The sequence below is a fragment of the Felis catus genome, chromosome B1, assembly GCF_018350175.1.
Source record: "Felis catus isolate Fca126 chromosome B1, F.catus_Fca126_mat1.0, whole genome shotgun sequence".
Classification (NCBI taxonomy): domain Eukaryota; kingdom Metazoa; phylum Chordata; class Mammalia; order Carnivora; family Felidae; genus Felis; species Felis catus.
In genome coordinates, this window is record NC_058371.1 from 202035880 (window position 1) to 202058586 (window position 22707).

At 62.2% G+C, this 22707-nt stretch overlaps 1 protein-coding gene across 4 annotated transcripts in view; it reads left to right on the forward strand.

Annotated features, from left to right (window-relative positions):
* The window catches only part of HTRA3 (HtrA serine peptidase 3), a 30299-nt gene extending 7858 nt beyond the window's left edge, over positions 1-22441 (forward strand). Inside the window, exons 2-9 of one of the 4 annotated variants that reach the window (XM_023253440.2) lie at positions 3416-3515; positions 6278-6500; positions 9059-9253; positions 9873-9905; positions 11199-11313; positions 19156-19204; positions 19656-19751; positions 21323-22441. In XM_023253440.2, coding sequence (XP_023109208.2) covers positions 3416-3515; positions 6278-6500; positions 9059-9253; positions 9873-9905; positions 11199-11313; positions 19156-19204; positions 19656-19751; positions 21323-21488 — 977 coding nt within the window. In that variant the 3' untranslated portion in view covers positions 21489-22441. Of the gene's footprint in view, positions 1-3415; positions 3516-6277; positions 6501-9058; positions 9254-9872; positions 9906-11198; positions 11314-11914; positions 12141-12231; positions 12394-19155; positions 19205-19655; positions 19752-21322 lie in introns of those variants that run through there. The other 3 variants (XR_006597275.1, XM_045056679.1, XM_023253437.2) reach the window with 3 other exon arrangements.
* Positions 22442-22707: the final 266 nt, after the last annotated feature.

Here is a 22707-nt window from a genome sequence, read left to right on the forward strand (position 1 = left end):
AACTGGGTCTCAGTGCCTGTTATGCGCTGGAGGGGTAATGCGTAGTCGGGCAGGCTGCGCACTGCCCAACTCCAAGGGAAGCCAGTCATGCTGAGACCTTCGTTAGTAATGGTCCTGGGCTTGTGCAGTCCACAGCCTGTGTAACAACACTATAAGGCGGCCCGGCGGGATGTCTGGGCTAGTCACTTTCCCACTCTGGGCCTTGGTCTCCCCCTCTGTTGTTCCGTGGCAGTATGGCTCTCCAGAATTGGCACATAGTGAAGTCCTCTCTCGGGGTTTGCCACCGTCCCTGAGCCCTCCAGGGAGCTCGGCCACGCCAGGGTGTTGGGGTGGAGCCCTGACGCCCACCTTCTCTCCCTGCCAACCCTTGTCCCAGTCCGTCCCATCCTGGCCGCGTCCCTTCCTCTCCCGGGAGGCCCCACTGGACACCTGGCCTCAATTGCTTTGCCGTGTCAAATTCCGCACGAACTGGACCTTCCAGAGCCCGTGGGTCACAGTTTATTTTCGAAAACAAAACACGACAACAACAACGACAAAGGCTAACGGCTGAATCTGGTGGGGACTGACTGTTGACTTCAGAACTTTGGCTGGAGGAGGGGGTGGGGGTGGGGGTTGTCAGAAGCCCAAATAAACAGCGTCTGCTTCCCAGCCGTGGGGCCCACGGTTTTCATGTGGAAAGAGGCTGTGGGAACCGAGTCCTCCCTTCCCACTGATTCATGGGGTGATTCATCTGTGTGTAGGGAGGAGGACCAGGAAACAGGCCTGCCCCGCCCCACCACCCCCTCCCCACCGCCCACCGCGGGGCTCTGCTTAAAGGGACAGGGCCCGGTGGGGCTCTAGTCCTCAGCTGGCTGACCCAGGAGCCTCGGAGGGGTGCCCCAGGCTCTGGGTCAGGGAGGACTCAGGCTCTGAAGTCCCTGGGACCCGGATTGGGGCACCTCTGGGCTTTGCTGTGCCCCATCCCCCGTCACGCTGTGCCGTGCCCGACTCGCCTGAACTCAGGTGCACACAGAGGTGCTCGGCCTGCGTGGCTTGAATATACCCCGCGTGAGAGGCAGGGCCGTGGGTGGGGCATTACACTGGGAACCCCAGGAGGGAGAGACTCATGCTGGCTGGAAGGAGCCTGCCGGGGGACTGCCTGGAGGAGACGGCACTGGAGTTGTGCCGGGGACAAGCTGGCGCGTCCTGCGGGGGGAAGTGGGGAATGGTCTGTGCAGGTGAGGCACAGAACGGTGGGTGATGGAGCAGAGACTGGGGGTAAATGGCCCAACACGTTACACAGCAGGGAGAGGGTGACCCTTGACTGGGCCCTCGGGGACTGGCCGCCCCAGCAGAGCACGGTGGGCGCGAGCCTCGGCCGGGGAAACCCGGAAGACCCTGCCAAACGCCCACCCGGTGGAAGAGACAAGGGCCTGGGGTCGGGGTCCTCGGAGGTCCCCAGGGCACAGGAACTGCCCGGCCAGGAACGTCTCGTCAGAGACTGGAACCTGGACAGGGCAGCAGACTCTGTGGCTGGTTTCCTTCCCTGTGCCCGGAGGCCAGAGTATGACGTGGGCTCCCAGGGGGGTTGCCTCGAGGTGGAGAGGGCAGAGCTGGGCCCAGCCCCCCAGCTGACTGGCGGCCTCAGTCGCAGAGCGTCAGGGAGAATTAGCAATCCCGCGTGGAGATACAGACTCTGACCTCGATGGCGTGCTGGGAGCGTGGAAGGAACCCTGGCCCACAGTGGGCCCTGCCCCAGGGCCCCCGTTAATATGAGCTCTGAGCCCTACACCCCGCCCCTCCGAGGGTTTTGCCACCCGGAAGAAGAGGGCTCCCAGGCCGTAGCCCCTGGCCGCCTGCATTTTGATGGGTGAGGGGCCTCGCGGTGGCCGGCAGGCTCTGGCCACCCCAGACAGGCAGCCTTTGATTCAGGCTGACCACGGTGGCCTGGGCCCCCCTGTCCAGCGCCCACTGCTTGGCTGAGAAGCAGACATCACAGAACCGGCGGGGGTGGGGGGGCTCCTCCCCACCTCTGACCTTGGACCCCGAGGGAAGCTCTCTCCGGTTCAGGCATAACGGACACTCGGGGCCCCGAAGGAGGAGAGCCCTCGGCCTGCGCTCAGAACCTGCCTTCTCTAACTAGAGACGCATCTCCAGGCAAGAGGACTGAGCTCAGGGAGCCACAGTTTTCCCACCTTTAAGATGGGGCAGTGCCCCCCGCCCTGGCCGCCTCCCGGACGTGGGGAGACGAGTCAGGGTGTGGAGAGCCCTGAATTTGCCCCAGATGTTTATGCAGCACCGATGATGGCTGCACTCGCCTTACCTCCTGTCCCTCTGGGAAAAACGGAAAAATCCGGATTCTCACTCAACCCTGATGACCCCTCACCTCCCAGAACTGGACTTCACGGGCCGAGCCCTCTTTGGTCGCCAGCACCAGTCCCGGGGTGCAGGGTTAGGCTCACAAGTCACATCCGTACCCGGTTCCCACAGGTCGGGGGTGGGGGTGGGGCACCTTCAGCCTCATTTTCAGACTAGGAGTCGAGGCCCAGAGAGGGTGAGTGATTTGCCTGAAGCCACACAGCCGGAAGTGGGGCTGCCCAGCCAAGCCCGGCCTGCGGGACTCCCAGCACTCGGCTCATTCGGGGAGCCGCTTACAAGCAGTGCTGGGCGGGCCCGGTTCCAGGTACCGCCGGCCTCTGGCTGCGACCGGAGAGAGCTCGGCACATGCCCGAGCAGGGAGACCGAAGGGGTGTGGGCCCGGTGCCACCCACATCCCTCAGGCCTGCGGTCCCGGCAGGCGGCGGCCCCCACTGCTGACAGCAGCAGAAATCTGAGCCGGCAAAGGTTCCAGGGGGTTCAGGAACCGCCTGGCAAGTCGGACTGGGGTCCGGCCAAGTTGGATGGGGGGCCCTGGCGACGCAGACATCCGGAGTCCCGCGGGGCCTGGGAGGGGGCCACCCCGGGGCCAGAGCGGGGCAGCTCCGAAGGGATGGCCGGGGACCTCTGCTGTCACCTTGCCCGATCACGGCACTAGCACGGGCTGGAGGACGGGCCAGAGCCGGCGGGGGAGGGGACGGTGGCCTCACGCCAGGGCACTGCTCTGGGTGAGAGAAAGGGTGAGGGCCCAGGCTGCTGGCTCGGGTCTGGCTCAAGTGTCACGTCAGGATAAGTGTCCTGACATCTCTGAGCCTCCCGGCCCACCCGGTGGTATCGTGTCCAGTGAGGAGACTCCACAGTAACCATTCTTGGGACGAGGGAGCCCCCTCCCAAATATCTGGGTGTCACCGGGCTGAGTGTCGGGCATCCCTGAGGGGCTCTGAGCCTGGGGGGGGGGGGTTCCTCGCTGGAGCTTCCTCCCAGGGGGGTGGGGTGGTTCGGGGCACCGCTGGCGGTGTCTGGGCCTCATTAATGCGCCTGGTTGTTCCCGCCAGCGCAGGTCTCCACCAGCTGACCAGCCCGAGGTACAAGTTCAACTTCATCGCAGACGTGGTGGAGAAGATCGCGCCGGCCGTGGTCCACATAGAGCTCTTCCTGAGGTGTGCGAACCCCTCCCGGGCACCCCCCACCCCCGTTCTAGCACGGGGGCGGTCGAAGCCAAGCGCACGTGGGGTCCGGCAGACCTCCCCGACACCTGGCGCCCTTGGGGAGGGCGGCCCCTCTCTGACTCTGGTCTCCCCGCCAAGGGCGGGGGAGGGGGATACCGACCTCACAGCGCCAGGGCGTGCTAAGCAGGCGCACCGCGGAGTCAGCTCTGGTGGCCCTGAGACTGTCAGAGCTGCTTCTGGGAAGCTCCGGGGCCCCGACGGCTGATCGCTCAGGGCAGTCCTGAGGTCTCCCGGGGCGTCCTGTACTCCCCAGAGAGAAGACGCTGACGGTGCGACGTCTCACGTTCAGGGTTCCTCTTCCTTGTCTTAACCTCGTGGCCCCTGTGTGGGAGGGGGCCTCCAGACAGCCCAGATGAGGCATGCAGGGCCAGAGCCCCGTCCCCCAGCACGCTGTCCCGAGGGGTGGAGGCCGGCCGGTGCCATTATGCCAACACCGAGGCGCAGAGGACCGGGTGGCCCCCGGTCCCTGGGGGTGGGCAGAATCCCCCACGCCCCGATTCCTGGCCCCAGCACGGGGCTCCCTGCTCCCTGGGCGTGGAGCTTGCCCGGGGGGAGACCTCGCTCCTGGACGTCACTGCCCCCCATCTCTGGAGGGTGAAGACAGTGCTCACCCCTGATGGTGCTCCACGTGGCAAGCCACCAAGGGCATGAGCTCACTGTCGGTATCCCTGGACACCTGCCGTGTGCTCCGAGCCCCCTCGGCTGCTTTGCCTGCATCTGTCTAAACAGCCCTGGTGAATGCCCACCTCTTAGTGGAGACAGCGGGGCACCCACAGGAGTCACCCCAAGAGTCAGGCCCGGGGGGCCCGCCCCTCAGTGCTGACTGAGACTGTACCCCGACAGACTGCTGTCCCTCAGGGCTGAGCCCCAGAAGCTAAGCTTTGATGTTCCCATTTTCTGGGTGTGGAGCAGAGGCCTGGAAACGTCTCTGAGCTCACAGAGCGGCTGAGTGCCAAGTCGGGGTTTCACCCCAGGGCTCTCAGACCCCAGAGCTGACCCCTTACTGCCCTTTCTGCAACCTCCAGACCCTGAGACATATCATTGAGGAAATTATAACTGGACACGCTAAGTGGTATGTCCCTGGCCTTGCCAGTGGCTCAGACGAGGACCGTGTATTTCCAGAAGGCTCCGGGCACCAGGCTTCGAGCCAGCCAATTGCTGACTGTAGCCCAGTCTGGCCAGGTGGCAATGCCATTGCCACATCAGCCTCCGAGGCCGATGTCCACGTGGGTGGGTGGGTGGGTGGACGAGACCGAGCGGGCAAGATCCCAGACACAGATGAGATGCTCATCAAGCTTGGGAGCCTTGGCTGTGACCCCGGCCTGGGCGGGGAGGCCCCGGGGCTGCCTTGGGCCACCTCGGGCCCCTCCAGCAGACAAGCGCCAGACCCTAGCCGTGGGTGCAGGGGTGTGGCCAGGTGCAGCCCTCGCCCAGGGCCACACGGAGCTGGGGGGCGGGGGCAATGGCCCGTGTGAGTGGTCAGATCCCGTGGTCCCCCTGGGGCCGAGTGCCCAGGCTGCGTGCTTCAAACCCCTGTTCTGCCCCTTGCCTGCCTGACCCAGAGAAGTAGTTCAAGTCCTGGGCCTCAGTTTCCCCACCTGCAAACTGAAGGCCTCCTACCGTGTAGGGTGTTCGTGAGCATTAAATCACTCGGGGAGTCTGGCTCGGGGTGCCCGGTGGCCTTGGCTCTGGTCACCGGTCCTGCCCGCCGAGGTGGGTCTTGTGCAACCCTCACTTCCCTGAGACAGCCCCCACCCTCGAGTTCCTTCTCTCCTGCCCCGTCCAGGCCCCTCGGGGGTCCCAGAGGCGACCCGCCCCAGAGAGGGTCCTGAACCGCGGCCGTGGTTCCCTCTTGGCCCTGCGGGCGGCTGGGCGTGGCCACACATCAGGGAACTCTGACTTCTGACCGTTTGCTCCTGTTCACGGAGACAGAGGCCGGGGGCCCGGCGTCTGCTTGTGTCTGAGCACACACCCCGCCCTGCACCGTCCGCTGTCCCCTCCGCCCCCTGAGTCCCCGGAAGGATGACACCTGGTGTCATCATGGAGCAGAGCCTGCCCCCAGCGCTGCCTGTCACGCCGTCTGGGGCTTCGGGGCAGGTGCGGGGCAGGGGAGGGACCGGGCGGGGTGGGAACGCGACTGCCCCAGCACTGCCCCTTCCCTCCACGGTCCGATCTGCCCCTCCGCGGAGAAGTACCCCCCTGGGGACCCCGGCACCTGCTGCGCTGTCCCCCAGCCCTGTTTGTTGAGTGGCTTCCTGCCCCCAGGCGCTTTGGACAACAGGCGTCACACCCGGCAGGGTAGATGCCCCATTTCCTAGCTGGGGAGACTGAGGCCTGCCCACGGCCAGGCAGGTAATGAGTGGGACGGCCCTGAGATTAGAGTGCCGGCCTGTCTGGCTCCAGCTCTGTGCCCGCCTGTCCTAACAGGCCTGCCAGGCGTGGGCCTCGCGTCCCTTCCCGGCAGACCGCAAGTCAGAGGTCACCGCTCCCCCCTTGAGGCCGTGAAGAGGGCCCGGCGTTAAGTGAGCCGGCCAAGGCCGCAGCCGAAGGTGGCAGGGCTGGGCCCGAGGGCGGGGTGGGGGTGGGGGGCCCCGAACCGCGTTCTCTTACCCCACACGGGGCTCCGCTCCCCTCCAGCAGGCCCCCGCCCGCCCTGACCACCCCCCCCCCCCGCCCGCGCTCGCTCCCCGCAGACACCCCCTGTTTGGCCGCAACGTGCCCCTGTCCAGCGGCTCGGGCTTCATCATGTCGGAGGCCGGCCTGATTGTCACCAACGCCCACGTGGTGTCCACCTCCAATGCCGTCTCGGGCCGGCAACAGCTCAAGGTGCAGCTGCAGAATGGAGACACGTACGAGGCCACCATCAAAGACATCGACAAGAAGTCGGACATCGCCACCATCCAGATCCACCCCAAGGTGAGTGGGCGGCGGGCGGGGCGGGGGCGCCTTCCCAGACCCCAGAGCTCGGAGTCGCCTCGGCCCGACCTCCCTGTGGGACGCTCGGAGGAACCGAGGCCCGGCCACGGGGCGGGCCAGCCTAGAACCGGGGTCTCCAGACCCCCTGCCCCTGCTTCCTGAGCTGCCGTGTGCGAGCAGAGCCGGGCTGCCGCCCGCCAGCCAGCGATGTGCCCCCAAGTCATTCGCGAAGGGGCGTCCTCCAAGGCCCAGGGACGCTGCCTGCGTCCCTCCCGGGTCACTCCAGGACAGGCAGCTTCCCCCGTGGGGCTGACGGGACGCTGGCCCGGAGCTCCGGGACATACGCCCCGGTCCCTCCACATCCCGTCCCCCCAGCTGGCCAGGCGGGGCCCACAGCGGGGCCACAGCCGTCCCGCGTCACCGCCAGGGGCCGGCACTGTGCCTGCGCCCCACCGCCCTTGACAGAAGGGGCGTCGGTGTCCTGCTGCTTCCGAGGGGACACTGAGGTCAGAGAGGTTAAGTCACTGCCCAAGGTCAGGCTAAGCCGGGGCAGGGCACGTCCAGTGTTGTGGTCGTGACTCTCGGTGACGGCAGCCTGCCCCTGCCGTGAGGCCGGTGACCGGGCGGCTGTCTGCGCTGGTGAGTCTGGCTTGGCCGACTTGGAATCCGGCTTCCGCTCTTTCTGAATGAAAGTGTGTGGTTTTGGTGATAATGAATCTTTTGTGAGGAGGCTCCTTCTTGCCCGATCCAGGGGGGAGGAGAGGCTTATCCCAACGGGGACCCTTCCCCACGGCAGTTACTGAGCCCGGGGACGCCACCTCCGTTCTAAAGATGGGGAAACTGAGGCTGGGGCGGGGCACGGGGTGTGCTCAAAGACAGAGGCTGGCAAACGTCTTCGGTGAAGCTCCAGATAGTAAGCACTTCGAGGCTTTGTGGGGTCCGGGCCCTCTGGGGACGCCTCTCAACGACGCAGCCACCACAGGCCACACGAGCCCGTGGCCGTGTCCCCATAAAACTTTATTTACAAAACAGAAACAGGCAGCAGGCTGCATTTGGCCCGAGGGCCACAGGGTGCAGCCCCTGCCGAGGACCCCCACAGGGTGACGCAGAGCCAGACTGGACCGCGCGGGTCTGGCGGTCGCCGGGTCTCTCCTGTTCCGGGCGCCGCGGTACAATCCCGAGGGGCACACGCAGCAGCCGTCCGTGGCCCCAGGGGCGGGTGGGCTTTAGTAAGGACTGAACGACCTCCCAGCGGGAGCTGCCTCAGCCCCTGGGTCCTGCGCGTGGTGGCCCCCCCAGCCTTGGGGGGGGCTGCGGCCCCGCGGCCACGCGGGCAGGTGAGGAAGGGCCGAGTGGAGCCCTGCCGGCTCGCCTCACCCCCGTTCACAGGTCCCCCCGTTTGTACTGGGAGCTGCCCTGGGACAGAAGACCTTAAGTGGCATGGTGGCTGGAGCAGAAAGAGGAGGCCACCGCCGGGGAGGAAAGAGGAGTGACCACACACAACCGGGTGCTCAGAGGGTCCGAGGTGTGGGGTCCTTGTCCAGAGCTAGAGGGAGGCCCCCTGCGATCGGGACAGGACAGTCGCCGGCACCTTCTCTTAAAGCTTTCTGTCTGCAAGTGACTGCCGTCCCCCGGGAGTCCCCAGAAGCAGTGCCCCTCCCCGGTGGTGGCCTCGGACGTAAGGGGTGCGACACTGTCCCCCGGGAGTCCCCAGAAGCAGTGCCCCTCCCCGGTGGTGGCCTCGGACGTAAGGGGTGCGACACCGAACCCCCAGATTCACGGAGGTGCTGGCGACGGGGCCTCGGCCGCCGTGGATTCCACGTTTGCCACTGTGCGCACTTGGGCACCTTAAGCCCGCTCAGGAGCACCCCCTCTGAGCGTGTCTCCTGCAGCTTCCGGAACACGGAGGCGACCCCAACACGGCTGGCCCTCAGAGCTGCCGGCCCAGCCGTGGACTCAGACAGACAGACGGGCCGGCTCCACGTGAAACTGGAGTGGGCAGGCGTCTCCGTGGGCAGGGGGTGATGGCAGAGCGTGGCTGAGTCACCTCGCCGCTCTGGGCCTCAGTTTCCCTGTGTGTCTACATCGGGAGATCGGGTTGAGCTGGATCAAGGATTCCAAAACTAGGGCTCCAGAGCCCCTGCGGTCCTAGGCATCGGTCTGTGTGTGATGCATTTTTGACGGCATTCGTAGCCCCTGTCAGACTTTCAGAGGGACCTGTGGCCACCGAACCACTGAGCTCGATGACCTCAGAGGCTGTGCCCAGCCGGACCCCGTGGGCCTCCTCCCTGTGTGTGACCCCCGCAGCCCACCTGGGGACCCCCGTGGTCACCGGTGTGGCCGAGGCTCTGTTCCAAGGACTCCAGCCCGGGTCCCTCCTGCTACGGGTCAGCTGGAGGCCAGCCCAACCTCCGTCTGAGTCGGCAGCTTGCCTTGCCCTTCACCCCCGATGGGTCTCGCCAGCGCTCCGGCCCTCCTGGGACCGTCCCGGCCTTGATCTGGCTCCAGTCTCACCCAGGGCAGACAGCTGAGCCTCCCTCCCCGTGTCCCCCCTGCAGAAGAAGCTCCCGGCCCTGCTGCTGGGCCACTCGGCAGACCTGCGGCCCGGCGAGTTTGTGATGGCCATCGGCAGTCCGTTTGCCCTGCAGAACACGGTGACCACGGGCATCGTCAGCACGGCCCAGCGGGACGGCAAGGAGCTGGGCCTCCGGGACTCCGACATGGACTACGTCCAGACAGACGCCATCATCAACGTGAGTCCTCGCGGGGCCTCCGGCGGGGCTCGCTCCCCGTCGCCCGGCCCGCGTGCTAGAGAGGTGCTTCTTTACGCTGAGCGGAGCCTGGACTCCCTGTGACTTCTGCACGCGGGCGCCAGGCCCGCCCTGGGAGTCGGCGGCTTCGTTCCTGACCCGGGCCAGGAACCCGGGTCACGCCCGAACCACTCACCCTGTCAGCCTCGCTTTTCTCGTCCTCAGTGTTGCCACCGAATCGGGGGGCTCACGGCGCACCCTGCCCAGGCGCCCCACACCCACCTCTCTGGTTTGCCGTGGTTCGGGCTCTTCTGGGAATGTTAGTCTTTGTAGAGACCCCTCGAGGCGGGTGGGGTAGAACTGTACCCCGTGAGGCGAATCTGGAGGCGTGCGGCGGGCGCAGAGGGCTCTGGCCCAGGTCAGACGGCGTCCACATGGCCTCCGGGGCCTCAGCTTTCTCACCTGTGAAATGGGGGCAGGAGTGAGGCCTTTCGATGCTGTTGGGGGTAAAATCCAAGTACCCGTCTTCTGTGCTGGTTAACAGGGAGGGCTCAGGAGACAGAGCTTCAGGAACCCGCGAGGGGCTCAGGGCTCAGCTAACGTCTCATTTCCTCCCTTGCAGTACGGGAACTCCGGGGGCCCCCTGGTGAACCTGGTGAGTGTCCCCAAGTCCTCCACTCACATGGCAGCACGGCCCCAAGGCGGGGATGGAACCTCGAAGATGCGCCTTGAATCTTCACACCCGCTGGCTGGGCTGGGGGCCCCGGGGGAGGGCATGACCCCAAGTGCCTGTTGCCCTGCCCCCCAAGCCCCCAGGGATGCTGAGTAAGGGTGACCCAGAACAGCAGCCAGGCAGGGACCACACGCCCATCAAGGACGTGGGGCAGCGGAGACACAGGTCATGGCCGGTCACGGCTCTGGGCCCCCCATCCTTGCGTTTACGTGCGAGGGTGTGGGGGCGTCCTCCTTCCGTCCCAGCCCTGTTGGGTCACCCCTGCCCCAGGTCTGCCCTGGGCCCCAGAGTCAGGCTCATTCCCATCCCAGGGGAGATTTCCAGAATGAACCCAAAGTTCAGTTCAGAAATCAGTTGGGCTCCGGGCCCTGAGAATTGTTGGATGCCCTCCCGCCCTGGGGAGCTCCTGTGGGCAAGTGTGACGTGAGGAGCAGTGAGGGGGCTCTGCAGGGATGCAGGCAGGGAGGGCTTCCTGGAGGAGGGAGCATCTAACTTGCACTGTGGAGACCGAGGGTCTGGGGTTGAGAGGGACGTGCAGGGGAAAGATGGTCCGGGGAGCAGCACGGCACGAGCGGGAGGGGTCGGACGCTCAGCGGGACGAAGGCCGCAGCACTGGTGTTCGAGAAAGTCGTGCGGGTGGGCTTCAGGCTGGAGGCCAGAAAGGCCGGCGCAGGGGTGCGTGCTGGGTATGGAGAGGAGTGCCTTCCCGGGAGGGTGTCAAGAGCGAGGTGTGTCCGGGGCCCCGGCTGCAGCCTCGAGGGGTGCAGGGTGGGGGCGGCGGGGGAGGCCAGCTCCTGGGGCGCAGAGGGGGCGGGTGATGCCGGGAGCCGCCCCGACCTCACGCCCCCAGCCGCGCTTCTGGAAGGAAGGCAGAGGGGGGCGCGTACGCCTCATCACCCCCCGTCTGGGCTCCCGGGATGCTGCTGGGGGTGTCCTCCTCGCGGGGTGGACCGCGAGCTCCCGTACGGACACTCTCTGGCGAGGGAGAGGAGGGGTCCGGTTTGGAGGGAGAGGTGGGGGGTCCCTGGCCCGGAGGCGAACCCCGGAGCGCCTTTCCCGGACAGCTTCTGGGAGCCCTCGGGGGCGGTGACGGCCGGTCGGCCACGGGAACCGGGCGGCGGCCACGGGAACCGGGCGGCGGCCACGGGAACCGGGCGGCGGCCACGGGGCTCGGGCTGCCCGGGTGACCGCCCCCTCGGACGGCCCCCCGCACAGGACGGAGAGGTCATCGGCATCAACACGCTCAAGGTTGCGGCCGGCATCTCCTTCGCCATCCCCTCGGACCGCATCACACGCTTCCTCACGGAGTTCCAGGACAGGCACGCCAAAGGTACGGTGCCGCCCGGGGGCTGCCGGGGCAGGGACGCCGGCCTTCCGAGCCGTCCCCCGGCGCCCTGGGGCCCCCGCCCACTCAGCCACGGCCTCCTTCTCTGTCACCCCCCGCCCCGTGCTTCTTGTCCACGTGTGACCCCCACCACGCGAGACTGTCCCCTTCTGGCTGCGTCTCCCACCCGCCACCCGCCTCTAGCGACCTGGGCCCCCCAGGCTCCACTTCTCTGGGCGGCTGCAGACTCGTCCGTCTGTCCTCCCTCCCTCCCTCCCCTCCCTTCCTCTCTTCCTTCCTTCCTTCCTTTCTTCCTTCCTCCCTCTCTCCCTTCCTTCCTCTCTTCCCTTCTTCCTGTCTTCCTTTCTTTCTCCCTCCCTCCCTCCTTTCCTTCCTCCCTCCCTCCCTCCCTCCCCTTCCTCCCTCCCTCCCTCCCTCCCTCCTTTCCTTCCTCCCACCCACCCATCCCCGCACACTGCCCTCTCAGTCTGCTGGTCGGGTCGACTGCCCAGGAGGGTAGCCTTGACTCCAAAGCGGTGGTGCCCAAGCCCCTGATCCTTGGAAGTCATGTTCTCTCAGCCCCTTCTCTCCGTCCCCATCCACACAGGGATGTCCAGCCTCCCCTGCCCGCTTCTGGACAGCCAGGGGCATCCACCCGGTGCGGGCCTTGGCCAGGCACAGGTGACTCCCCAGTGAGGGCCTGCCAAGCGCCTTCTTACAGTTGGTGGCCACGGCTGTTCTCCAAAGTAGGGTCGTGTCTCCTGATCTCAGGAGCTTTCCTGGCGGCCTCGACGCTCCTGCCTTTCATTTTAGCCCAAGTGAGCGCCTCCCTCCAGCCGTTTTGTCTCCCGCGCCCACCTGCTCGCCGCCCAGGCCTCCCCCCCGCCACTCCCACCTTCAGACTGCTCCCCTGTCTCCTCCCAGCCCCCTCACCAGCAGTTCGCTGAGAGCAGGGGGCCTCTTCGTGCTTGCCCCGTCCCCAACGGTCCCACCAGCCGAGCACTCGGAACCCGGTGCAGCCGCGACCGGTGCCGTGAGGGCTGGTCACCTGAAGAACTACTCTCGAGCGAGAACACCGTTTGGTTCATCGGGGGCCCTTGTGTGAAGACGGCCTAGAGCCAGGGCAGAGCCGGCCTTTCCTAGAGAGGCTGACGGCCTCTTCTCTTAGACAGGGGGCCATCTAACCCTTTGGAGCCCTTTACTCCTTGGCTGCTGGGGAGCCCAGGACTTAGCCCAGGGCTTCACCTTCGTAGCTGTCACAGCCTTGGTCCTTTCCCTAGTAGCTGGGTGTCCCTGGTGTAACTGCCCTCTGCCCCAGCGGTGCCTTTGGCCTTGGCCGCCTCCTGGAAATCGGTGGGTCTGCATGTGGTGCAGGTTGAGTCGTCAGGTGACTGTTCCGGGAAACTGGATGGTCGTGTCTCCTCGCTTCTTGCTCCGTTCCTCTCTGCTCTCGGGCCAGAGCCCGCCGGGGGCCACCAGGGCTCATTCCTTTGTTGTGACCGTCCCCCGGACACCCTGGGAAACAGTCATCCCCTGCCCCCAGAGCTGTCACCTCCCCTAGGACATGTGGACTAATCAAAGAGCCCAGTAATTCTTAGCGGGGTGACTGAATCTATAATTTAAAACCTTTGAGCTTGACGTGTTCACTCTTGCTTTTTTTTTTCTTAATAAAAGTTTCAAAACACGTAAGCCCAGTTAATCTAAAGTTCTTTAAAACAGACCATCCTTGGGGCGCCTGGGTGGCGCAGTCGGTTAAGCGTCCGACTTCAGCCAGGTCACGATCTCGCGGTCCGTGAGTTCGAGCCCCGCGTCAGGCTCTGGGCTGATGGCTCAGAGCCTGGAGCCTGTTTCCGATTCTGTGTCTCCCTCTCTCTCTGCCCCTCTCCCGTTCATGCTCTGTCTCTCTCTGTCCCAAAAATAAATAAACGTTGAAAAAAAAAATTTTTTTTTTTTTAAATTTAAAAAAAAAAAACAGACCATCCTTAAGTTAAATTCGGGAGATGTCAAGGAGCACTTCTTGGTCCTGTCTCAGCTTCGGGGCTCACGGGGGTTTGGGGGTTCGGCCAGCCTTGGGACTTGCACGCACCCCCGGGGCTGCTTGGCTGGAGGGTTCCCCCCCCCACCCCGTGAACTGTGGAAGATGGATCCTCAGTGCTCAGTCCAGCCTGGGGAGTGGAAACGTCGCTCACCTCCGGCCCCAGGGGTCTCTGTGTCCCGTGCGCCCGGGGAGAGGTGCAGGGAGGCGCTGGGGGCGGGCACTGCCGTGCACGTTCCCCGGCCGCACAGTCACAGGCTGACTCGGGGTACCGCGTGCAATAGACGGGGAGGCGGCAGGAGGCAGGAGCAGGGGGTTGGCGGGCAGGGCCTGCGCCCTGGAACCCATCGTCGCTTCTTCAAGGTGCCGGAGGCTTTAGTGTCCCTGGAACCTGAGCTGGGCGCTCTCCCAGCTCCGTGGCTGGGACCGTCAGTCCTCTTTCTGGGCTGCAGGGTGGGTCTCGGAGCAGAGGCGACGACGGCGAATGTTCGAGGAGCCGCGGCCCCTGGGGGGTTCTGTTCTAGCTGGGGGGGGGGGAGGGGCACGGGAGCGCCAGTCTACGCCGTGACCTCAGAGTAGGGAGGCCGGCAGAGGGCCGGGAGAGGGGTGCAGAGAGGGGCGCGGGCTGGCAGGCAGCCGCGGGTGCCGGGCGGGGGGTCCACCGCGGGGAGCCACGCGGGGCCCCGCTGCCTTCCTGGTGGCCTGGCTGGGGTGCGGCAGCTGCAGGGGAGGAGAGGTGGGGTCCCGGCGAGGCTTGAACTTGGAGCTGGGGCGGAGGGGCGTTGGCCGGGACACGGGTTCAGGGGCATCTCAGGGATCAGCCCTGGTGCCCGCGAAGCCCCAGCCCGCACTTCTCCGTGGCTTGGCTGGTTTTCGTGCTGAGGTGACGTTCACGTGCCCTGCAGCCACCGCTTTCAGTGCGTCGTCTGGCGACACGAGCACGCCGGCGGTGTGGGGAGCTGCCTGTCTCCCCACGGGGAGCACTCGCGACCCGAAATCCTCCCTCCCCCCCGCCCCGTGGTTTCGTTTCCTGCACTGACTGTCCCCTCACCTGGGTCCAAAGTGGCTGCACGATGTATTTAGCAAGACACAGAGCCAGGACCTCCAGCCACCTCCGTGTCCCCAGCGCCACGCGGGACCCTTGCATTTAGGTGACGTCCCGGCGAAGGAGGAGACAAAGGGACCCAGTCAGGCCACCCCGCACCACCCCCCACCCCACCGCCCGCGTTTCTGGAGAAGCCGCGTGGGGCTGGGCCCGCTGGCTCCAGGCTGGGTGCCGAGCAGGGTTGTGACCAAGGACTCAGCCGCGATGGCGGCTGCCTGGCGGGGGACAGGGCTGCACCTCTGCCCAGCCAGGGGGCCGCTCACGCACAAGCACAGGAGGCTCGGGCTCCTTCCTGTTTTGAAGCATGACCTTGGGGTTCTGAGCAATGCTGACCGGGGGCCGGCGCCCACGTCGGGAGCGGGATGCGGGGCCCAGGCCTCTGTGTGGGGCCTTTCTCCTTTCCTCTGAGGACCCCGCCCAGCCTTAAGGGTTGAAGTGCCATCTGGGGGGTGACTCCCAGATTTACAGTCTGGCCCTTTCCTCCCTCTCCGGCACCCCAGCCTGGGATGTACCGCTGTCCTCACCCCCACACACCTTCCAGGCTGAGGGGCGCTTTCAAAACTTAGGGCAGACCACGGCCGTCTCTGCTCCAAAGCCCTCCCGGGCTGCACCTGCTGGGGGTGAACACCCAAGCCGCCCGGACTGCAGACCCGTGGGCCCAGCCCCCCCGCCCCGCCGCTCTGACCTCCCCTCACCCGGAGCCACCTGGTCCCGTCCATCGATCTTCTGTGCAGAAAAATCCGTTTAGATATTTTGCCCACTTAAAAAGATTGGGTTGTCTGTGTCCTTAGCAGGTTTTGAGAGCATTGTGGATAGGAGCCTTCGTCAGAGAGACGAGCTGCAAATGTTTCCTCCCATGGCCTCACTTTTCGTTCCCTAAACGGTGTCTTCCAAGAGAAGTTTTGTGAATTTTTGTGACGTCTCATTTAACAAAGTTTTTTAAATGGATCGTGCATGTGGTGTCGTATTGAGGAAATCTTTGCTACCCAAAGGCCAGGAATATTTTCTCCTACCTTTTCCTCTAGCAGTTTACTTTGTTTTTTATTTATTTTAAAAATTTTTAACGTTCATTCATTTTCAATAGACAGAGAGAGACAGAGTGCAAGTGGGGGAGGGGCAGGGAGGGAGACACAGAATCGGAAGCGGGCTCCAGGCTCTGAGCCGTCAGTACAGAGCCCGACGCAGGGCCCGAACCCAGGAACCGTGAGATCCTGACCTGAGCTGAAGTCAGATGCCTAACTGACAGAGCCCTCCAGGCGCCCCTAGCAGTTTACTTTTTGAGGTCTTAGACTCAGGACGATGGTGTATTTTGAATTAATTTTTTTAATAGCGCAAAGTATGAATCAACATTCTTTTTTGTTTGTTTTTGTTTTGGATAGTCTGTTGTTCTGGTGCTGTGTATTTTTCCCCCCTAAACTGCTCCTTTGTCAAAAAAAAAGATGAGCCTGTCTTGCCCCACTTGTCTGTCTGTCCGTCCGGATTTCCGCAGCTCTGCAGTGTCCTCAGGTCAGGCAACGTCAGCCCTCCCAATCTGTCCCGCCTCCAAAGTCGGTCTGGTTTATCTGGATCCTTTGCATTTTCTTGTGGATTTTATTTATTTTTTTAAGTTTATTTATTTTGAGAGAGACAGAGAGCAGCATGAGCAGGGGAGGGGCAGAGAGAGAAGAGAGGGAGAATCCCAAGCAGGCTCCACGCTGTCAGCACAGAACCAGGTACGGGATTCGAACTCACAAAACCTTGAGACCCTGACCTGAGCCGAAACCAAGAATCGGATGCTTAACCGTCTGAGCCACCCAGGCGCCCCTCCGTATGGATTTTAGAATCAGCTTGTCAATTCCTCCCCCAGAACTTACGAACTATGAGATCATGGGCTGAGCGGAAGTCAGATGCTTAACCGACTGAGCCACCCGGGTGTCCTCACCTGATTTTCTACACAGATTATTCTGCAGTCTGTGGATAGAGGCAGTTTTTGCCTCTTTCTTTCAGTCCGGATGCCTTTTCTTTTGTTCTTGTCTGCCCAGAGCCTGCATAAGACACTGAATAAAAGTGGTGAGAGAGGATGTCCTTGCGTTGTTCCTGACCTTGGAGAGACGTCTCTAGTCTCCTACCAGTAAGCAGAATGCTCATTCAAGGTCTCTCGCAGGTGTCCCGCCCCAGGTGGAAAAATTTCCCTTCCATTCGTGGGATTTAGAAGGCACAGATGCTAGAAGATTTTGTCAGACACTTTTTCTAGACCTTTGGAGACGACGGTCTTCGTTTTGAGTCTGTTAATGTGGCAAATTGTGTTGGCTGAGTTTTGAGGGTTGAACCATCCTTGTATTCCTGGGATAAAGCCCCCTTGCTCATGAGGTATTATCCTTTTTTCCATATTGTTGGCTTTGGTTCGCTAAAAATGTCTACAGGGTTTTTGCAGCCGTCTTCCAGAGGGGTGTGGGTCTAGTTTTCTGGTTTTAGTATCAGGATGATAGTTGGGAAGTTGTTTAGGAAAAACTCCCCTCCCATGCCTCTTATCTGTCCTCAGTTCTCTGCCACGACACTGCGTCACTTCTGACACCCTGGGGACCAAATGCGAGGGGCTTCCCAAAGTTAGCTAGCTGTCCTATTGTTCTCCCCCGAGCCTGACACTGTCTGCCTAGAGATAGTGTCAGACCCCACAATCAAGGTCATACAAGACTGCCCCCCAAGTCAGATGCCAATCAAAAGTGCAGGCTATCACCTGTGTTTCTGACCCACCGGCTATAGACTGGGGGTTCTCATGGCCCCTCCTCGGGTTGGATCATTTGCTAGAGTGGCTCACAGAGCTCAGGAAAACAGTTACTTGCTAGATGACCATTTTATGTATAAAGGGGAGTAACTCAGGAACAATGGAAGAGACGCACAGGGCAGGTCTGGGGGGAGGCACAGAGTACTTCCGAGAAATCACCAACTGGGAAGCTCTCCCACCCACCCTCTCGGGCTTCATGGTGTTGGCATGATTGGTTACATCCCTGCCATGGTGATTATGTCATCCTCCAGCCCCTCACCTCTCCCCAGAGGCAGGTTGGGAGTCGGGGCTGAAAGTTTGACCCTTGGCCACACGGGTGGGTTTCCCTAGCAACCAGCCCCTTCCTTAGGGGCTTCTCAAAATCACTCACTAACATATACTCAGGAGTGGTTGCAAGGGGCTTGTGGTGTAGGTAACAGAAGAAACCCATCTCACATTTGTCACTGTCACCACTTCAGGATCTGACAGCAAAAGATGTCCCCGGAGCCTTTATCACAGGGATTACAAAAGTGTTAGGGGGTGTGTGCTGGGAACCACAAACGAACATCAAAATACGTATTTCTCGTTATAAATCACGATGTCCCGGAAGTATTTGCTCATTTTCAGTGTTCTACAAGAGTTTGTGCAGAGTCGGTGCTCTTTCCTTCCTAAACATTTAGTAGAATTTTCCTGTGGGACCACCTGGGCCTGAAGTTTTCTTTGTGGGAAGATTTTTAACTACAAATTCAGTTTTTAGCAATAGAGGTGAGGTTACGTGGTTGTCTGCTGCTTCATGAGTGAGATTTGGCAGTTTGGAAACTTAAACGTGTGCATTTTGTCTGCGTCATCAAATGTATTGGCATCAAGTTATTCATTGTGATGTCTTACGACCCTTTTAATGCCTGTAGGATCCGTGGTGATGTCACCTCTCACGGTCCTGGTGAGGATAATTATCTTCTCTTTTCCTTTGTCCTTTTTTTCATTTTTTGGTTGATCAGTGTGGCTGAAAGCTTAAAGTTTTATCTTCTCTATTATATTTCTGTTTTCTACTTCACAGATTTCCAATCTTTGGTATTTCCTTTCTCCTGCTTACATTGGGTTTCATCTGATCTTCTTTTCCTAGCTCTTAAGGTGAAAGCTGAGGTCATTGATGTGAAACCCTTTTCTTTTTTGATTTGGGCACTTTGGTGCTATTCATTGCCCTCCACGTACTGCTTTACCTGCATCTCACAAGTTTTGATATGTCGTTTTGCCATTTTTATTTAGTTTAAAATCCTTTCTAGTTTCCTGTTTGACTTCTTCTTTGAAAACGGGTTGTTCAGAAGTACGTTATTTCGTTTCTAAGTTCTTGGAGACTTCTTTAATTCTGCTGTGGTCAGAGAGCATGTTTTTATGATAGGACATTTTAAAATGTACTGAGACATATTTTATGGTTCAAGAAAGGTAAATGTTATTTCTGGGTCTAGGGCACCTTCTAAGTCACAGGCTGGAGCAGCCAGGGGGAAGTTGTGTGTATGATGCTCTAAACAGAGGGCCTGGCATGTGGCTAGTGCTCACTGGGCATTATCGGCTAATATTATCATTTATGGGGAAGGCAGGAGAAGGTGACAAGTTCAGATCTGAGCAGGCAAGGCTGGGAAATCTGAGAGATAAGGCTGGAGAGGAGAGCCCCAGTGCCCACCAGGGTTTGGGTGTAGGTCTCACGACACAGCAGATGTGGGAACTGATATGGGCACGTGGGTCCTAAGGGCGGGGGTGGGCATGAAGCCACCAGACGAGGCAGGACATCTCCCAGCCCTTCAAGAGCAGCCTGGAGGACAGAAGCAGCTCTACGCCTGTGACTGCACAAATGACTCCCACTGCTTTTTTGGCTCCTGGGGGAAATTTAGTCCCCACATGGCCCCTCAGGGAAGGCAGAGGTTTTCACAGAGGCTCTAACGGAGTCTTGTCATGATTTGTTCCCAGACTGGAAGAAGCGTTTCATCGGCATACGGATGCGGACCATCACCCCGAGGTGAGTGTCTAAGGATGATTCCCGCTGCCCCTCCCTCCTCCTCCCAGACCCTGTCCAGCCATGCCTGGCTGCCTGCAGGTGTTCCCGTGGGCCAGACGCACTCGCGCTCCCAGGCCTGGGCTCAGGCCAGTCCCTCTGCCTGCAGTGCCGTTTCCCCCTTTGTCCCATAGGTTTCCTCAGCTCCCTCAGGCTCCCTTCAGGTGCTGCCTCCTCCAGGAAGCCTCTGTGGTTACCGTAGCAAATCACCACAAACTTCCTTCTCTCGCACTTCTGGAGGCCAGTAGTCCCAAATCAGGGCATCAGCAGGGACGCGCTCCCACCGAAGGCTCTGCGGGGAGAGTCCTTCTTTGCCTCTCCCAGCTTCTGGGGGGCTCCAGGGGTTTGGGGGTTGTAGCCGCCCCCACGTGAGGATGGGGGCAGACGTGCCTTAACCGCGGAACTGCCTTTTCAGTTTGCTGGAAGAACTGAAAGCCAGCGACCCAGACTTCCCATCGGTCAGCAGTGGGATCTACGTGCAGGAGGTCGTTCCAAACTCACCTTCTCAGAGGTAGACTGCCCTACAGGAAGCAGGAAGGCTGGACGGGGCCAGCAGACATCCTGGTGGGTGGGGTTGGGTGGGCATGAGGCCGAGGGTGGGCTCGCCTCGGTGACCTTGTACGACCTTGAGCCCCCTGGCACGTGATATGGCATGGATGTGGCAGGTGGGATTCCGGCTTGTCGTCTAAGCCAGGGGCAGGCTGGAAAGATGAAGTTCTCCTTGGAGCATTGGCAATCACCGTCCTCGGTTCAGAATATCCTTTCTTTTTATTTTTATTTTTATTGTCATTTTACATTGATTTGTTTTTGAGAGAGAGAGAGAGAGAGAGAGATACAGAGTGGAAGCAGGGGAGGGGCAGGGAGGGAGACAGAATCCGAAGCGGGCTCCAGGCTCTGAGCTGTCAGCACAGAGCCCGACGTGGGGCTTGAACCCACGACCCGTGAGATCATGACCTAAGCTGAAGTCGGACCCTCAACCGACTGAGCCCCCTAGGCCCCCCCAGAATGTCCTTTCCTTTGGGTCTGGGGAGACAGAGCAGTAGAGACCCCCCAGAGCTCAAACCCCGTGCCGGCCTGACTCCCGCCAGCCTGGGCCTCCTTCCTTGTCTGCAAGATGGACACGATTCAGCCCACTCTTTGTCCCCTGAGGAGAGTTGGTCAAGCTCAGATGAGATAAAGCCCCGTTTCCTTTGAGACCACCGAGTGCTGGGAAAGACTGACTGTTCCCAACACCATGAGCTGAGGCAGCCGGTGCGGCACGGGCCCGGCACCCTTGTGGGCCGATCCGGGCCCAGAGGGGCTCTGACGAGCCCCTTCCCTCCTTTGCCCCAGGTCTCCCCTGTTGGAGGGTGGGCTGCATTGGTCTAAATGGTAATTCGCACAGCTGGAGGTCAAGCTCACGGGCCGTGGGGCGCGAGGGCAGGCGGTGGAGTGGAGAGGAACCAGGCAGGCGGGCCTCCAGCCCCGCGAGGCCCCTTCCTCTTGCATGTGCCGTCTTGCTTGTGCGGAAGGTCACGGGCCCCCAGCACACGCGCTCGGTCTGCAGCCGGCCTGCAGGACAAGTTGTTGGAACGCAGATCCGTGAAGGCAAAGCGTCAGCGCCCAGCTCAGGCCCCTTATTCAGGCCCCTTATTCAGCAGGCGGCCGCCCTCAGGGCCAGCGCGGTGGGACCAGGGACCACGGTGGCTGCCGGTGGCCGAGGCGTGAATCAGTGTTCCTCCTTAGTCAACCCTCACCGCGGCCTGGACCTCGCAATTTGCAAAGCGTGTCCCCACATAGGGCGGCAGGTGTAGAAGCTAAGGCTCAAAGGGGCCAAGTGCCTGGCCTGAGGCAGCCCAGCTAGGAAGGCGGCAGCCTACACTTGGACCCAGCCCTCCCCACGTGTACAAGAAGCAGGCTGACACAGCCCTGGCCCTCGTAGGACGTTGGTTTTCCACTGGGGTAGGAACCCCGCAGTCAGGGTGCTGTTCTCAACTGCGGAAGTGGTTCTTCTTCCACCGCTGCTGTTCAACCAGATCGTCCCCCGAGCGGGGTCCTGGCCTCGCAGGGATGTGCGGTGACCAGGTGTCTCTCCGTCGGCAGGGGGGGCATCCAAGATGGCGACATCATCGTCAAGGTCAACGGGCGCCCACTGGCAGACTCGAGCGAGCTGCAGGAGGCCGTCCTGACGGAGTCCCCTCTGCTGCTGGAGGTGCGTCGGGGGAATGATGACCTCCTGTTCAGCATCGCGCCCGAGGTGGTCCTGTGAGGGGGAGCTCTCCCCACGTCGCCGAGTGCCAGAGCCTGCGGCCCAGGACAGGTGCCAGCCGAGAGGTCCCATCCGGAGCCGCTGCCTCCCACGGGGTCGGGACGAAGGACCACGGACGGTCCTCAGCAGAGCCAGAGGCCTCCTCCTGGCTGTCCAGGGGCAGCGCCGCAGGCAGGGCTTGGCCAGGGACCTGCCTCTCAGCCTTCGGGGGGTTGGCTCCCTCATCACAGTGCCACGGGGGCAGCCGGATGTCGCCTGCGTACAGATGCTCCTGAGGGCCACCCTCCAAGTGCCCGGGATATCTAGAATGCTCGTCTGGAGTTCCCTGCAGCCCCCACCTTCTGTCCTACACCCCTGCCTCGACACCTGTCCATACCTGTGTCCAAACGTCCGACCTACTCCTACCCCTCCCTCCCCTCCGACTCACCTGCTCAGGTGGGTCCCCGAGCCCATCCTCCGCAAGGAATGCCTCCCATCCCCCCCCCACTGAACATCACAGTGCCCACCGCACTGAATGACCAGGGCTGTGACCCGCCAGCCTGGAGGCCCTGGGGGGCGGCCGTTTCTGACTCGGGGAGTCAAGCGTGGGGACCCGGCCCACAGCAGGTGCCGAGCGGAGGCTCCCTGGCTTCCCGGCCAAGCCCTGTGGCAGGAGAGAGACTGGCCGGGGGCAGAGAGCACCTGACACCCTCTGGAAGGCCGCTTGACCTCCTGGAGGTGGCCTTGGGACGGCGGGCAGAGGAAGCCCCTTGACGGGGGTTGGGGTTCCAAGGACCGAGGTGGTTCCTCCTCCCCTGTGCCGTTCTGCGTGAAGCGGCAGGTGGCGGGGCGTGGGGGGGAGGGGCGCGCGTGTGTTCTGAGGTGCATCGGTGGCCTTTGCTGTACAATGGATTCCCCATGTTGCTTGTACTGTGTGTTTCTCTACTGTATGGAAATTAAAGTTTACAAGCACACGGTCCTTGGCCGGCAGGGGCGCCGAGGGCAGCCCTTCCCCCGACCCCCGGCCCCAGCCACAGCTGTTCCTGCCTCCGCTCCTGACGCCAGCGATAGCGGGGCGAGGCGGGAAGAGACCGAGAGGCAGGAGCTCACCCAGGGTAGCAAGTAGGGGGCACCAGGGGGAGGGGGAGGGGCGCCCAGCAGGTCTGAGTGGGAGCGGGCCCGGCCTGGGTTCTGGGCCGCAAAGCCTGGGGCGATGGAGACCCCGCCGGTCCCAGCCTCG